Source organism: Melopsittacus undulatus, chromosome 5 (genome assembly GCF_012275295.1).
Source record: "Melopsittacus undulatus isolate bMelUnd1 chromosome 5, bMelUnd1.mat.Z, whole genome shotgun sequence".
NCBI lineage: Eukaryota > Metazoa > Chordata > Aves > Psittaciformes > Psittaculidae > Melopsittacus > Melopsittacus undulatus.
This window is the reverse complement of record NC_047531.1, coordinates 42,060,153-42,075,828: the sequence shown is the minus strand read 5'-3', so window position 1 is coordinate 42,075,828 and position 15,676 is coordinate 42,060,153. Positions and strand designations below refer to the sequence as shown.

Genomic DNA, 15,676 nt, shown 5'->3' with positions numbered 1-15,676 from the left:
CTGCTTACAGGAAAAGGGTTTTATTGTTCTGCACTTTTTCAGTCTAACTATTGCTCATGCAGCACTCTGTGCATTGCTCATGGAGCACCACTGTGCAGTGCTCAGCAGGTTCAGGAAAGGTTTGTCTCCATTTACATGCAATAGAAATTAAAATGAAAGGATGAGCTGTCTGGAAGTTGAAAGAACTGACAAGTGTTAGCTTTGCCCACTGGATGGGGGTTGTGTGAGTTTTATTTTTGCTCTGTGACCTCACACGCAGCCACCTTACTGCTGGAATGAGCTTGTGTGAAATACACGTGTTACAGTACAACATAAGATATGCACGCCCCTCCCACCCACCTCCACCTTTTCCTTACTCAGGACCATCTGTGAGATCAGTGGATGTACCTAGTTGCTAGGAGGGGTTTTATCAGTGTAGTCCTTGCTAGCACTGTTTTTCCAACAGCTGATCTCCTCCAAGCTAACACAAAACTATAAGTAGGCTTGTCCAGTGTTAGTAAATCTAAAGAAATTAGTTTAGCCAGGTCAAATCTAAATAAGCGAGCTAGAACATGATGCAGTCTGATGGCTACTCCCTCAAGAAGTGGACACATACCTTATTCCTGAAACACTTTTCTACATTGAACTTTGCTGAATCAGCGATCAATTCCCTGCTGGGGGAAGTAGTGTAGACAAACATCTGTGCCACTGGAGCAATATCAGCTTCGACAGGCAGCTGTAGCAAGAAGACCCCATTGGCTAGCAAAAAAACAAGAGCAAAAAGTTAAGGTACAGGAAACCTGCTTCTCCAGCAGCCAAAAGTCTAGGTTTGACTTCATGCCAAATTTTGTCCTAGCCTTGTTGAAACTCCAGGCCTCCAAGTAGGATGAACGAGTGCTCACAGAGATGTGGAAGTCTCAGTGTCTGACTGAAAAAGCACATTTCAAGTCCTGTTTTCCAGTGCATAAGTATGCTGAATTTTGATTCAGCTTCTAAATACAGACCATCACTCTGTGTCTCCTGAGAGTAGTGGAGCCCCAGAAATGCAGTGTCAGAAGAAAGGCAGCTGACACAGGGAATTAGAGAAAATTTGTGCAAAACCTAAATAAAGGCAGAGAAAAGAAAGCTCAAACTCTTCCCATATTTTAGGGGATATGGAGATATGAATCCCTGCATTTATATGGAAGCAACCTGTATGCTTGACACAGTTGTCCTCCCAGGAAACTGACAATCTGGCAGGGGATAGGAACTCACCGTTTTCCTGGTCCAAATACAGAATGTGGGTGCCTGCTTGCTGAATGATTCCTTTGGCCATCACCTGAATGGAAGGAAAAACCCTGCTGTGACTGAGGTTATGCATAAGCCAAACCCTAAAGAAGGGAAATCTGAGAGAAGAGCAGCTGAGCTGTGTGAGAGACCTCACACCCTGCTCAGCTGCTCTCTGCCTCCTTGTAGCACTATCCCAGTGCTCACCCAGGTAGCACTGGGACATCCTTACTCTTCTGCTCCTAACCCAAATCCTACTTTCTGTGGGAGAACAACATTTGAAGCATGATAGGAAAGTATGACAAGCCTGTTGCCACAAACCACAATTTTCATTTCCTGTTCCCCTGCAACTACCAGTGGCAACCTCACTGTATGGCATGTGCAAGCTTACCAGGTAGTAAAAGACAATTTTCTTCTGCTCCCCTATGGCCTCTGGAGTAAGGATATAGTGCACCCGGACCTCTGTGGAAGAGCCACAGCTTAATGTCTTGGACTTGGGCTCAATTTTGAGGTAGCTATTACTAGGAGAGTAAAAGCGCTTTAGTTGGAGATAGCCATCTTCATAATATGGAACAACCCAGGAATGGTCATAGCAGTAGGGGTGTATTTTATGAGTTGCCTGGAAAAGGAGAAAACACACACGGATACTCAAACACAGGTGTCAAAATCCATGGCCTCATATTAAAGGTTTGGTATGTTCCATATTTAAGCAAAAAGGCAGTCTACAGGAAAAAAAGAACAAACAAAAAAACCCATGAGTTTGGAAGATGCAAGATAGGTGGTGGTATCCTTAGCAAATTATTGGGAATGATCTCACTCCCAGCAGGCTGGAGATTGTCTCAAACAAGCTGAATCATACCAGTTGTTTGTATCACCTCAAGGGCTCTTTGCCACAATACCTTGTCCTCTCTAATATCATGTCGGTTTAAAGAGAAAAAAAGCTGACTTTCATTTTTCTCACTCCTGGTGCTGGAGAAGGGTAAGTGCTGTTCAGTTCAGAGATCAGTGCCAACATCAAGCTAAGGATGCTACAGAAAAGGAGTAAAAGTCCCCACCTTCAAAACCAAAATTGAACAGAAGTTTAGGAGCTGAGAGAGTCCAGCTTTTCTTAAAATCTAGAGCATTTTCTTAAAAATTAAAGCAAGAGGAAGATAATTCTTATATAGAAGGGTTCTACTTCAGCATTTTGTGTGCCTTATATGCTTTTATTTCCTTTCTTTCTCACTATACCTGGGAATTCTTGCCTTTTCTTTACCCTGCAAAGTCTTGAAAACTTTAAGTACCTGGTGGTAACTTCTGGATATTTTTTAATGTTTCTAACCTATGACAAGAGTATTCTAGAGAGAAGAGACAACATAATTCTAGACAATCTGCCCTATTCCAGGGTGAGATATTACAAAATGTGCATTTTACACACATACTGCATTTACCACTAAAAAGAAGGATGCTCAGCAGCACTTCTTTTTCTCAGATGAACAAACTAATTCTACACCAGGGAGAGAATTTCTGTGAATAGTTCATACTCCTTTTCTCTTTATGAAAGGGAAAAAAAAAGAAATAAAAGAGAAAAAAAAATACAAAAAAAAGGAAAAATTAAAATGAGGACCGCTTAGAAACTCTGAATGCTAAATTAAACCCGGAGAGATGCAGATTGCCTTAACTGATCATAAAGGATATTGAAGTGAGATACTTGGGAAATAATTTAAATGAAAAGACAGCAAAGCACTCCACTGTGCAAGTTAGACACACCCTTAAAACAGATTTGTCTAGGTAGGGCTGGTGATCCCTTGGAGCAGAATGGATTATTATGATTACTTGTAATCCTATATTACTATTGCCAAGCATAAGTCAAATACTTACAAGCTAAGCGCAAGTTGACATGGTTTGTTGTACAACTATTTCCACCACACTGGTGTCATGGTTGGCACAAACAAAAAGCTAAGTGCTTTTGCATTGAAGTAGAAACTCCCCTTCCTCCCTTCACCACCTCCTGTGCCTGCAGGACTTACCCTAATTCCAACAGAATCAGAGTTTAACTTGGATGTGTTCAGAGTAAACTGTGCCCTGCCTTCTTCATCTGTTGTGTAGTTGCCTTCCCCAACTCCTTGTACATAAATCCTCACAAGCTCATTGGCAACTGGAGCACCAGACCCATCCACTAGTTTCACCTGGAAGAGCAAAAACAGTACAGTATAGAAGGAGAGGAATGCCTGTCACCTGAGCAGACTGATAGACCACCAAGCTAAGGATATTGAGCTCATGTGAGACAAGGAATCCTCCACTGTGCTTTACATGTGTATCACCCATTTTTTTTTGAGAGACAGCTGCACACTTACTGAATTTTACTTCTTTAGCCCGTTCTTATCTCCACCTCCAGGTCAGAGGAGTGGATGTAGAGACTGACATGGACTCACACCCTTAGGGTTCCTATTAAACAAGTGACTGGAAAAGCAGACCTTTACTTGACTGGAAAGTGGAAGTAGGAGGACAGAGGGGTAAGCACAATAAGGTCTGTGCTCTCAGCTGCTGCTCCCCACTTTGAAAGCCTGCAAAGGAGAGGAGGCTCACAGGGCACAGCAGCACTGAGGTCCAGCATCTTTGCAGAGTGGGCATGTGTAACTATCCAGGAGGTTCAGTAGCATGATTTTTTGGCACTCACGGCATTCCATCCTCATGGTTTTCCTACCTGCCCAAAGAAGGGGATTCCAGGTTGGTAGTGGGTGTCTGAATTCTCAAAGATAATTTTAGTAATGGTGGTTGTGATCTCAGAAAAACTTGTTCCAGTCAACTCCACTCCTGCAGGAAAAAAAAACCCAAAAACAACATATAAGAATTAATTTGCCTCTGCCTGACCAGAATTAACGGTCCTGGCTCCTTTGCTGGACCACCAATTATACTGATCTTCCTGACCTCCAGGTAGGAATACATCAGGATTCCAGAAAAGCAAGAGTCTGCTTTTCTCCCTCACTCCATCTTGGCAGTCCCCTCTGCTGGTATCTTCTGGGCTTACCACACAGCTCTTTGATTTAGATGATTCATACCTGTCTCCTCCTCTTTAATCTTAGCCTCCACATGGAGCTTATTCTCATATCCATTTCTCTTGAGCTGGAATAACTTGGTCTTTACCATTTCAGAAATGCAGCCATAGTTGTCTGTCTTCTGGAGAAATACAAGCAAGACATTTATAGTCTCATTTATATAATGTTCATCCAACTTAATGAATCTGCGACTGTGTTGCTATGAAATGGAAGTGGAGCCAAATAACCTCACAGATCATTCCTTCTGTTATCAGAACTGGAAAACCACATAATGTGGCAAGAAGCATTTTAAAGTACTTTCAAAAACATTAGAGGAAAGAATTTGCAGCCTCAAAGATTTTTGTGTATGCATCTGAAGTTTGAAATTGCAAACACTTGATACAGAAGCATAAGGAACTACTCATGTGTCTACCAGACAGGAAATATTTGCAAGGCATCGGGCACATTAGAATATAGCTGCTACTGAAAACGCACAAGCTGTGTGAGTGATACATAAACCAAAGCCCGTGCATGTGTAGAAAGAAGATGACAAGTAGTAAAATATTTCCAAAGCTTGCCACCTCCCTCTCAGCATTTTCATGCACAGGGGAGGTCTCCACAGAAAAAGGACGACATGTCTGGAGCATAGGAGGTTCCACGTTAACATCAGGAAGAACTTCTTTACTGTGAGAGTGACAGAACACTGGAACAGGTTGCCCAGGGAGGTTGTGGAGTCTCCTACGTTGGAGATATTCAAGGCCCGTCTGGACAAGTTCCTGTGTGATGTACTCTAGGTTACCCTGCTCTTGCAGGGGGGTTGGACTAGATGAGCTTTCGAGGTCCCTTCCAACCCTTGGGATTCTGGGATTCTGTGAAGAGAGGTATGCACCGGAGCATTCATATTTTCTTTTAACATGGATAACAACAGCAGTGGCAGAGACAGCTGTGGGGACCATACAGTAACAGACACCAAAGACCACAGGAATGTCTTCTGCTTGCTTTCTTGTCCTGACATATTTCCACAATTGCTGTTACCCTAGCTTCTGTCAACTGAACTTGTACTGTTCCACCTGGCCATGTTCCAAACACCATTCAGGTTTGCTCTTGTAGACTTGTCAGTCTGAAGAATGAAGAAAGTGACTTTTTTTTCTGTCTGTATTAACCACTGCTGCTAAAGCTATACTCCTTTCCTCCTCTAAAATTGCATCACCTTTCCCCTGATTTCTGCTTCTCTTCTGCTCCTAAGACCAATTCTGATCCCAGAGTCTCTACTGTAAGACAAACCCAACTCTGTTCTTATCACTCACACTTTTTCTATCTCACTTCTCCTTTATAATCTACATTTCATCTGATCTTTTTTTCTCCTTCTATCTCTTATTTCTCTATAAGCTTCTTGCCTTTACACACATCTTACTACACTGATCTTACCCCTATTTCTACCTTCACATTTCATCTTGCACCCAATCTTCTCTCCTTCTTCAAGCTTCCTTAAAATACATGGATTCTCTCCCTTTTTCACACTATGATTGTACATATTAGAGCAAGACTGTACATGGCTACAAGGCATGCTAAATAGCCAGTGTGACCACCAGGTGGAAGGAGGTGATCCTGCCCCTCTACTCTGCCCTCATGAGACCCCTCTTGGAATACTATATGCAGTTCTGCTGTCCTCAACATAAGAAGGACATGGAGCTGATGAAACAAGTCCAAAGGAGTACCAAGAGGGTGATCAAGGGACTGGAGCACCTCCCATACAAAGACAGATTGAGAAAATGGGGGCTGTTCAGCCTAGAGAAGCTGCATGGAGACCTCATAGCAGCCTTCCAGTATCTCAAGGGGGCCTACAAGGATGCTGGAGATGGACTCTTCATCAGGGACTGTAGTGACAGGACAAGGGGTGATGGACTCAAACTTAAACAAGGGAAGTTCAGGTTAGATATAAGGAAGTTCTTTACTGTGAGGGTGGTGAGGCACTGGCACAGGTTGCCCAGAGAAGTGATGAATGCTCCATCCCTGGCAGTGTTCAAGGCCAGGTTGCATAGAGCCTTGGATGACATAGTCTAGCATGAGGCATCCCTGCCCCTGGCAGGGGGGCTGGAACTGGGTGATCTTAAGGTCCTTTCCAACCCTAACCATCCTATGATTTTATGAAATAAACCATACTTTCTCCTGTTTCTCTACCCAACAGAGTAACTACAACTCACCTGTTCAGAGAACTCATCGCACACTGCATTAGCCTCTTCACCATAGCAGGTGGTGGCTGGGTGTTTAAACTTCCGGCAGATGCGGAAGTTCACAAGGCCAGGAACAGGCTTCCCAAATGTGTATCTACCAGCAAAGAGGATTGAAAGACAACCAGAGCCATTAGGAATGGGAGAGGAAGGGAGAAAAATTACTAGCTCACCCTCAGTGTAGCCAGAATTTCCCTAGAGCTGCCACCAGGGCACAGCAGAGTCATCACAGGAAATAAAAAGCAGAAAGAGATCTGGTATCATTTTAGGACCAAGCTTGGCTACAGAGGCAGGTGCACTGATTACATCCCTGGGAATAACACATAAGTCTTCAGAATTCATTTACCTTAATGCTGATTTAGTTGAGAGGACCCCTTATCTTGGAGAATACGTTGCAAGTACCTACCCCACTGCCCCATTCTGATGAAATGGTTTGTGTATGTATGTGAGCTGGGTCTTCAGGCCAAGCCATGGGTCTTCCTGCAGGATGTGTGTAACACTGCTATGTGAAACTGAATGAGGTGGCCCAAAGGTATGAGGGCAGCTGCATCACTTTCAGTTTCTCTCAACAATGACAAACCGAAGCCACAGTTAAAACATCATTCTCTCTGACTCAAAAAATATGTTAAAAAACCCTCCCCAGAAAACTAGAAGAACAATGTTTCTACATGTTACATACTAAGTGCCACAGGCAATACTTGTTGCATTTTGTCAAATGGTAGATGTACCCTGTTTGGTCCTGCAACCCCAAAATGAATGAGAAATATGATGAAGTACCATATCGCAGTCTCCCAAATGGACTTACAGCAGCAGCTGAAATAAAAACTGAAACCAAGAAGGCCTTGAAAGAATGACACTTACAGACCACAAACTGTCACCTTCAGCTTCTCATCAAGAATGGTGATCACCTTGGGCATTTTCACTGTTACTTCGAATTTTGGCAACACTGCAGCAGAACCAAAGGTAAACAGCCTATGTAGTCGGGAGTAATATAGGAATGAGACATGAAGGCTGCTCAAAAGCTAGTCTTACAAATTACCTGAAACTTTTTTTTGCATCTAAATTGTCAGATTTTAAAGGTTTCTGTCACCTGCACATCCCACTGAAGTCAGTGAAAACCACAGGCACTCAACCAACCACTGTGCCAGGTAAGAAGACAGGATTATTACACAAGCTATTAAAATACAGCAGCTTCTTAGATAACACATGGATTATCAGTCCCAAGGCAGTTGGATACAGTAAAATAAGAGAATTAAGTCAATAAAGGTCTCCCACAAACATATAGAGTTGGGACTGCAGCCTGGTCTCTGAATTTCCAAAGCATGTAGATCTTACTAATCTGTGAAACAAGACACCCCCAGAGCTTCCCCAGTGAGTTAGCAGAGGGCAAGATCACATCTAAGCCCAGCTGCAGGAGGGGAAGTAGATGGTGACTGTTTTGGGAAAACGAGGAGGCATTCAGGGCACAGAACAGCCTTGCAATTGAAAGAGGTCAAAGGACTTCCAGATTCATCTTCCAGGACTCATGTCAGCTGCATGAGCCAGATCATATCAGACCACATAACAAGGGGAGCTGCAGCCTGCTTACTGGGGTGGGAAGCTGTGTTAGTTGAAGCCGTCTGCAGGTGTGTATTAGGACACCATTTTCTAGCCAAGCAGAAGGAACTGTACATGGGTGAGAGCACCAGAGAGAGGTTAAGGCACTAAGGCGTCATTCGAGCTACAGGCTTAGCTTATGGGGGAGAAAAAGCAAGTCTGAATTTACAGACAGCCCCAGCCCACACCAAAAGGTCAGGACTTTGGGCCTTGGATAGCGGAAACCCAGACTTACAGCATGACACTTGACAGGGGTGTAACTGGCTGGACATAAGGCTGTAGCCCTAAATCATCTCTGCAAGGAGGTGAGGCTTATGGCTTACAGCACATTGCTCTTCCTGATGGGAGCTCTGTTGAGGTGAGCAGTCAGAAGAGCTGCACTGCATAGCTCGGGCCTTAATGAGGAGTGGATACAAGTCACTCAAGTCCTTCGGTCTTCACTCCTCAGAAAGGAATGATGCTTGAGAGGGGGAGGACACAGAGACATTTTTCCAGCTATGCTGGACATCCTGGTCAGATCTACCACCCTGTTCAGTTAAGCTTTCATGCCCCATGGGACTAGCTGATAGGAATAGGAACTTGAAACTGAAATGACAGTTACCATACTCCTCCACAGAGAAAGGATGCCGAACTGTCTTCCCAGAGGCCTTCTGCACCACCACTCTGTAGGTCCCTTGAATAGGTTCAGAGGTGAGGCTGAAGAACAGCTCAATTAACCCCATGTTTAACTGTGTCTTCGTCCACTGGTACAGACGGTTTTGCTTTGGGTCCTACAGAGAATGCGATCACAAGGAGAATGTGAGAACACTGGAAGTCTGCAACCAGAAGGTCCTTTCCAGCCCTAACCAGTCTATGATTCTATGATTCAAAGCCGTGAGAGGAGGCCTAGCCCCAGTGTTTTAGGAGGCTGCATGGCAGAAGAGGGGGGCACTAGCAAAGTTGTGTGGTGAGCTCAGGGCTGTAAGCTGAGCCCAGAATACATATTTGCCACCATAAGAGTTAAAGCTGTGTGCATTCAAATTAATGAAATGGACCTGCTTAATACATAAACCAGACAAGAATCATCCTGAAGCAATTGGTCAAGCCATTTTTGGCCTGTCTGAGTGCAGTAGATGTAAATGTGAATTGAATGTTTGTACATACCTCGATATACACCAGTGGAAACTAGAAAACAGAAGAAAGGAAACAGCATATTTAGACAGAGTGCAAGCAACACAGTCAAATGACCAGGGCTATGACCATATTTCAAGGAACAAGCTGATGACCCAATGGGATAAGGAAAAATGTTCCTGGTATGGAGTAACAGATGATTTTGAGGTACATCAAGAGTGGGGACAATCCCCTGTCTCTGTCAGAAAAGTAAACTTAGATTACTAACTCTGTATGCTCTACAATGCTAGTAAGAGCAGGTGTGCACTCTAATAATGGCAGCCTTGCTCATTGCTGATGTGTTTACACCAGCACCATTCATCAGCAGTTTGCCAGACATTTCCAAGAATGTGAGGGCAGCTCTACATAGGAATTTGAAGAACAGACCCTGTTAAGATCCGAGGTAACCCAGGAATTACACAATTAGTGTACTGAGAGCTCTTCTTTCCTCCCTTTCCCTGCATAGATGACTTAATGCCAAATAACTAGAGAAAGGGAAGTATTATCCTTACCATCTCGTTCAAGGGACGGAAGTCTTTATCCAGAGAAACAATTCTGAACAGGACTGATGGAGAAAGGCAGACAGTGAGGTTCCACAGTGCAGTCACCAACCAAAAAGCATCAGTTGCAAAAACAAATGGTACAACAGAGAACAGAGTTGTCCTCTTGTGAAGAAATTCCATTTGTTAGAAAGCTAAGACATACTAGAAAGTTACTCATGTAAGAAATTACATTAATAAGATGATGTTAAGAGCAAATCCAAGGCAGTGTGAACATCTTACTGATCATGAACTATAATTTCATTAACTCGGACCAAGGTTAAATTTAAATTGCCTTTATCTACTTTGCAAAGACACGTTTTTACACTGGAATTCACATAGGTCTTCTAATTTAGTTATAACTAGACTGACTTTTTAGGAAGGATGAACACAAGCAAATTATTTTAGCACTTGGCTGCAAGTTTATGTTGGCTCTGTATGGACAGAGAACTCAGTGCCTCTTTTAGGACATTCATTTCTGTCCAGGACAAATTTAGGAGATCAGTGGCCCAGAAGAAATAAATGGCTTATATAGTTCTCCTCACTAAGCATTAAAAATATAAGCCTTAGCAAAGAGGTTGGCATTCTGACCCCCACTGAAAGCAGTAGACATTTGGCCAGCACAATCCAATAGTTTTAACACAAGTTTTTGTTCCAAATGCAAATATCAAGCCTTTCACTGGTACCTGTCTGTCCAGGCTTGTAGACAGGTTTGTCTGTCTGGATGAAGACCAAGCTCTCATAATTCTTGACCAACACTGATTTGCGGCTTCTGAACTGCAGTGTTGCACCCTTCACCGTTACAGTAAGAAATGCAACTGATGACCAGCTATTTGATTTTGGAAGCTGGAGAGAAAGAAGGCAACTATGTTAGAGACCACCTTTAAAGATTGAAACTGGCCTTCATGAGAGATCTAATGTAATCCTGATAGACACAGCACAGAGGTGAGGGGAACTATAATCATAAGGAACAAGAAACCAATTTTTACTTGTCCCATATCCTTACTCATTCCTACTTCTGTGAAAGGATTGTGCAGCAAAAGAAATCCCAGATCTTCTGCCAGATATTAAGAAATTCTTACTGCCCTCACCAAAACCCTTCTACCCTTTTCCTTTTGACATTCACAGGGGCAAGGGAATAATCCCCAGTCTCTTTCAGATAATGCCCCTAGTCATTGCAGAACATTTCCCTTTTCAAACCAGACATGCCAGATCTCTCTGCATCTCTCTTCAATTGACAAAGTTCAGTCTTAAGCCTATATCTGACACAGGTGGCAAGTTCAGTATCCTGCAGACCAGCTCTTCAGCCTTCAGGCTAAAGACGTAATCTATGTTCTGAGCCAGATGACCAACTTTCCTAGTTGTCTTAGTTGTTAGAGTCCCTAGGGCTATCAGTTATATTAAGCTATGAATTCCCTGCTTTCCTCTCTTTTTTAGACACAGGCAATCACAGCAACATGTTCTTACTTTAATTCAGTGTACATATCCACAAGGAAAAAAAATATCTGAGGTCCAAAAGTTTTACCCCAGTTTGAAGTTACTCAAGTGATAATCTGCAGTTGTTTACGGATGATGTGGAGGGCCATTTGAAGAAGCTGTTCACCACTTCTTTCTCCTGGTCTCTTATCCTCCTGTTCTATAGAAGGGCTGGCTTTCCATGATTTGGCATTTCCCAGTCAGGGAGCATGTTACAGAGATGCCAGCAGTGAGAGGGTGTTGAGAATGGACATGAGCATGGACAAGAGGGAAGTGAATACTTGCACAGTGTTACTCTGATCTTTGCCCTTACAGTTTACCTTTGGCATAAGAGACCAGCCAACAAGGATGAGATACTCACAAAGAAAGGGATGCAGGTGAAAACATCCTTCTCTGACACCACATCATCAATCAAGCTCCTGTTTTCCCCTTGATACTCGAGTGTGGTACTCAGCGTCACAGACTCATTCAGGTGGGTCAGCTGAACACAGACTTTCTCAGGAGAATTAGTGTGGATCAGAAAGGGCAGTAACACTGTATACTGCCTAGGAACAGAGGAGAAGGACAGGTCAGAAGAACCAGGAACAGGCAAAAAGAGATGTACAGAAAGAACAAATAAACCAATCTGATTACTACAGCCTTCAATGTACAGGGAGTAAGGTGCATTTTCTAGGAGCGTAACAAGATTTCCAGCATGTCTGTAAAGAAGGGAAAAGCAGAAGGCCAGTGTCAAAAGTAAAATACCACAGGAAATCTTCAATGCAAATGTCTGGAAGGGATGTGCTTTTCCAGGTTCTGGCACAACAGCAGCATTTCCACCTGGGACCATGAATAATGCCAGTGTGGAAAGGTCAACTGCCACCTTTGCTAGACACCATCAGTGAGATCCGGGAGCCACATGACTTGCAGTACCCAGTGAAGAAACACTATTGAGTACACACTGCAAACTGCAGATTTACTCTCATTCCTCTCAGAGACCCAGATCTGCCACAGAGTGGTGCCAGACCTTAAGCAAAACAAGCAGTGCATATTCCAGGTTTCCAGGGAAGGAAGCCCCGCTATCTCAGCCCAAGCAGGGGAACCCTGCTCAGTCCTATACAGACTCCCTCTCAGCGGAGGAACTTGACGGTAGTATCCCAGTGACTAGAGTGCATCTGGAAATCAAACCCAATTCATCTAATGACAACAGTGCTCCCTTTTGGGTGGGCAAGGACTGGCCTCTGATGGTCCCTGGTCAGCAAGTAGCTGGGAGAAGAGCTCAACACCTCAGCAGTAAGGTAGGGCATTCCTTTTAGTGGTAGGGGAGGCTCTGACGTCTTTATATCCATCATATGCTCATCCTGCATTTGATGCAGCCTTGCTGTTCTGGGAGAAAAAGACATTGCCAAAAAGCCAGAGAAGAAAGTTTCTGGGAAATCAGGATCCCCTCATGCGCTGCTCTTGCCATACACGTACACGCATGCACACAACACACTCCCTTCACATGCAAACAGGGAGAAAGGGGTGAAGAAGGGATGCAGCACAATACACCCTCACAGACTTTAACAGTCACAGTATTACAGTGCCACATAACCATGGATGAGAAGGGAATTTTCATTCCATTGGCTGAGCTGAAAAATGTGAATTAAAAAATAAAGCCATTTCTGGTCAGACCAGATCTGTTATTACTGATCAAAAAATCACTCCCATCTCCGGGGCATTCAGCCTGAGAGTAGGGGAGTTCAACCCAAAATGAAACCTTTCAATGACTTTTCAAAGAAGTCTGTCTCCTCAAAAGAACCAATTTTGTTCTGAAAATTTTGTTGGAATCCTGTCAATTCATCAGCTCACTGCAGCTGCAACGGGTAGCCAATAGAACTTCTCCTCTTTAGTTTTTCCTTTTTCTTTTCTAAAGTTTTACTGATATCTCAATTTCACAGACTGCTTTGGGTACCCCTGAAGCAGTAGAGCTGCTGTTTGCAGAAGACACTTTAGCAGCCCTGGTGTCTTTATTCCTGGGTAAAGGAAATTAAGATGATAAGAGACAAAGCAACGGACAGAGGAATACAACCCAGAGACCCCCCCTGCACATGTGTAGCTTACGGCTCTGCGGTAGGCGAGGCGTCTCCAGGAAGGAAGAAGAAGAGGAGGAAGACACTTGATTTGATGAGCAACCCGTCTCTCCCCATGGTGCAGAGCAGGCTGTGGTGAATCAAGCAGACACCCAGCCTGGTCCAGTGCTGCCTGTACCCCCTCTCTGCTCTCCGAGTCAACCCCTTTATACTCTCCTCTGCAAACAGCCCAGGGGCTGGAGGAGATAAGGGCTGGGGGCCATCCGGAAATGGGGAGAGGCAGCAACAAGGAAGAGCTGGAACCAGCAGCTTTGAGTCTGGGCTGGCAGCCAGGTGCTGGGGGGAGAGGGAGGGGAACTGCTCAGCAAGCTGGAGCTGTCTCTTGTTTGGGGCAGGGCAGCCGGCAGAGGGGGAAAGGCCGTAGCCAAAAGCAAGAAGGGCTAAAAGCAGAGTATAAGGGGAAGGCCTCCATTTCTGGCAGGGCTCCCTGTATGGAGCTGGTCACTGGAGGCTGCTGGAGGAGCTCTTCAAACTGGGAGTAGGAGGCTGAGCTAGGGTTTGGGAAACAAGAGTGGTGTGCCTAACCCCCACTTCCAGGCAAGTTGTGAAAACAGAATGCAAATACTGAAAACCTTCCCCCTCCACCCAACCTGCGCCCTTGTGCTCTCTGTTCCCGGTCCCACCAGCACTAATGCCAGGAAAAGGGTACCAGGGAGTTTCTGGACAATCAAGTTGTCCAAGATAATCTGGCCTTCACCCGGACAGAAACAGGGACAGTGACATGATGGAAGCTGCCAAAAGTTCAACCCATTATCAGCATGTAACACATTAACCAGTTCCCCACAGCAACAGCTGCCCTCACGCAGCAGAACAGACGTGGCCTGTGTCTTGCTTTCCTTGTACTGGCTCTTGTTCCAGGCTAAATTACTGGCACATCTCATTCAAAGAATTGCTGTTTGGTGGAGTCCTTACCGGTTTCATCATGTGGAAATCCACGTAACGCACTAGTATGATGGGCAATGCTGTATCATAGGGGAAAATTTCTTTTTGACCACTGTCTTTATCTTAGTCTGCAGCAGAAGGATCAATAGTTCTGGTAATTATTATTCTTGCAAGTGGCAGTGGAATACCTGTCTTACTTAAACTCCAAAGAATAGAGGTTGATGTTAGAGGATGTAAAACATAAATTTCAGATTGAAAAGGATGCAGAATTAAATAATTATCTGTCTGTACCTTCCCCTCTTCTACTACCATTCTGTGTTCACCAGAGGTCTGGTGAGCTCAGGAATTCTGGAGTTAAGAAATCCAAGTGCACAGTGATAGCAAACCTTCATCACAGACCTCATTCTGCCCTGCTGTGACCTGCATGGGAAAGCAGAGGATCATAGTGCATGTCCTTGGGGACTGTACAAGAGGCAGCCCAGGCTCATAATTTACCTTCTCCATTTTATGCTTAAAGGTTGCTCTGCCTGCCCAAAAGAAATTTAACCCAGGAAGATCTGCCTTATCCACAGAGAAGAGGATTTGTACATGGGGTGGTCAAAGTGCTTTTGAAGATGATACTTTATATTTGAATATTTGAATATATTTGAACAGGTTGGGAGCCAGTCGCACTGAAGACAAATCTTTTGGGAAAGAGATGGAGACCTGACACTGCAGAAGAAAAGAAGGCTACCCTTTTTTTTGCAAATAGCCAAACAACCCATGCTGCTTCCAAGTCAGCTCCTGATCATTAAGACCTTGGTCAAAAATGTGCTATGTAGCCAAAAACTGAAGATAAATGTTTTCAGTCAGTTGAAGAGGGAAAGATTTTAAAGGCTTGAGAATCCCAGTGGGTACCAAATATGCCCAGGTACTGAACTGACACAAGTTGCTTGGCCTCTCCCATTCCCAATAGCAGCCTGGGGCCCCAGCAGCCTAGTTTCAAGGTTCTCTTTGTGGTCCATGTAATTCATCTTGTAGGAGGTGGCACAGACAAGGTAGTGGCAATGAATTTTCCCTCTCCTGCCATTTCTATCTGCTGTGAGTACAACTGAGAAGGCAAACAGGCTTTCTAGAGCTTTTTGGCTAGATCTGAAGTGGTTAACTCTGGGGTCCTCAACAAAACTCCTTCAAGGTGTTGGCCTATCCATAAGGAAAGTGTGTCTTAGTATTATCATTCCTGGATTTCTCTTAGTGAATCTTAAGTTCTGTTATTTGGCATAGTGCAAAGGGTCACTGTTCAAAATGAACATTAAGTATCCTTGCATCTGAACCAAGAATCCTGATGCACTCATTTCTAGCAATACAGAAGTGCTGGTTGGAAGGGAGCTCTGAAAGTTACCTAGTCCATCCTTTCACTTAAAGCAGGTCTGTTGCCAATGCTGTCAGGT

At 44.1% G+C, this 15,676-nt stretch overlaps 1 protein-coding gene across 1 annotated transcript in view; it reads right to left on the bottom strand.

The window, feature by feature from the left end:
• The window catches only part of LOC101873419 (alpha-2-macroglobulin), a 29,457-nt gene extending 15,825 nt beyond the window's left edge, over positions 1-13,632 (bottom strand). Inside the window, exons 1-14 of the mRNA XM_031049935.1 lie at positions 13,336-13,632; positions 11,615-11,798; positions 10,464-10,623; positions 9,751-9,803; positions 9,233-9,253; positions 8,691-8,859; positions 7,355-7,439; positions 6,467-6,590; positions 4,287-4,404; positions 3,932-4,041; positions 3,255-3,413; positions 1,637-1,864; positions 1,234-1,297; positions 596-738 (exon numbers count right to left, since the gene is read on the bottom strand). Coding sequence (XP_030905795.1) covers positions 596-738; positions 1,234-1,297; positions 1,637-1,864; positions 3,255-3,413; positions 3,932-4,041; positions 4,287-4,404; positions 6,467-6,590; positions 7,355-7,439; positions 8,691-8,859; positions 9,233-9,253; positions 9,751-9,803; positions 10,464-10,623; positions 11,615-11,798; positions 13,336-13,421 — 1,704 coding nt within the window. The 5' untranslated portion in view covers positions 13,422-13,632. The remainder of the gene's footprint in view (positions 1-595; positions 739-1,233; positions 1,298-1,636; positions 1,865-3,254; positions 3,414-3,931; positions 4,042-4,286; positions 4,405-6,466; positions 6,591-7,354; positions 7,440-8,690; positions 8,860-9,232; positions 9,254-9,750; positions 9,804-10,463; positions 10,624-11,614; positions 11,799-13,335) is intronic.
• Positions 13,633-15,676: the final 2,044 nt, after the last annotated feature.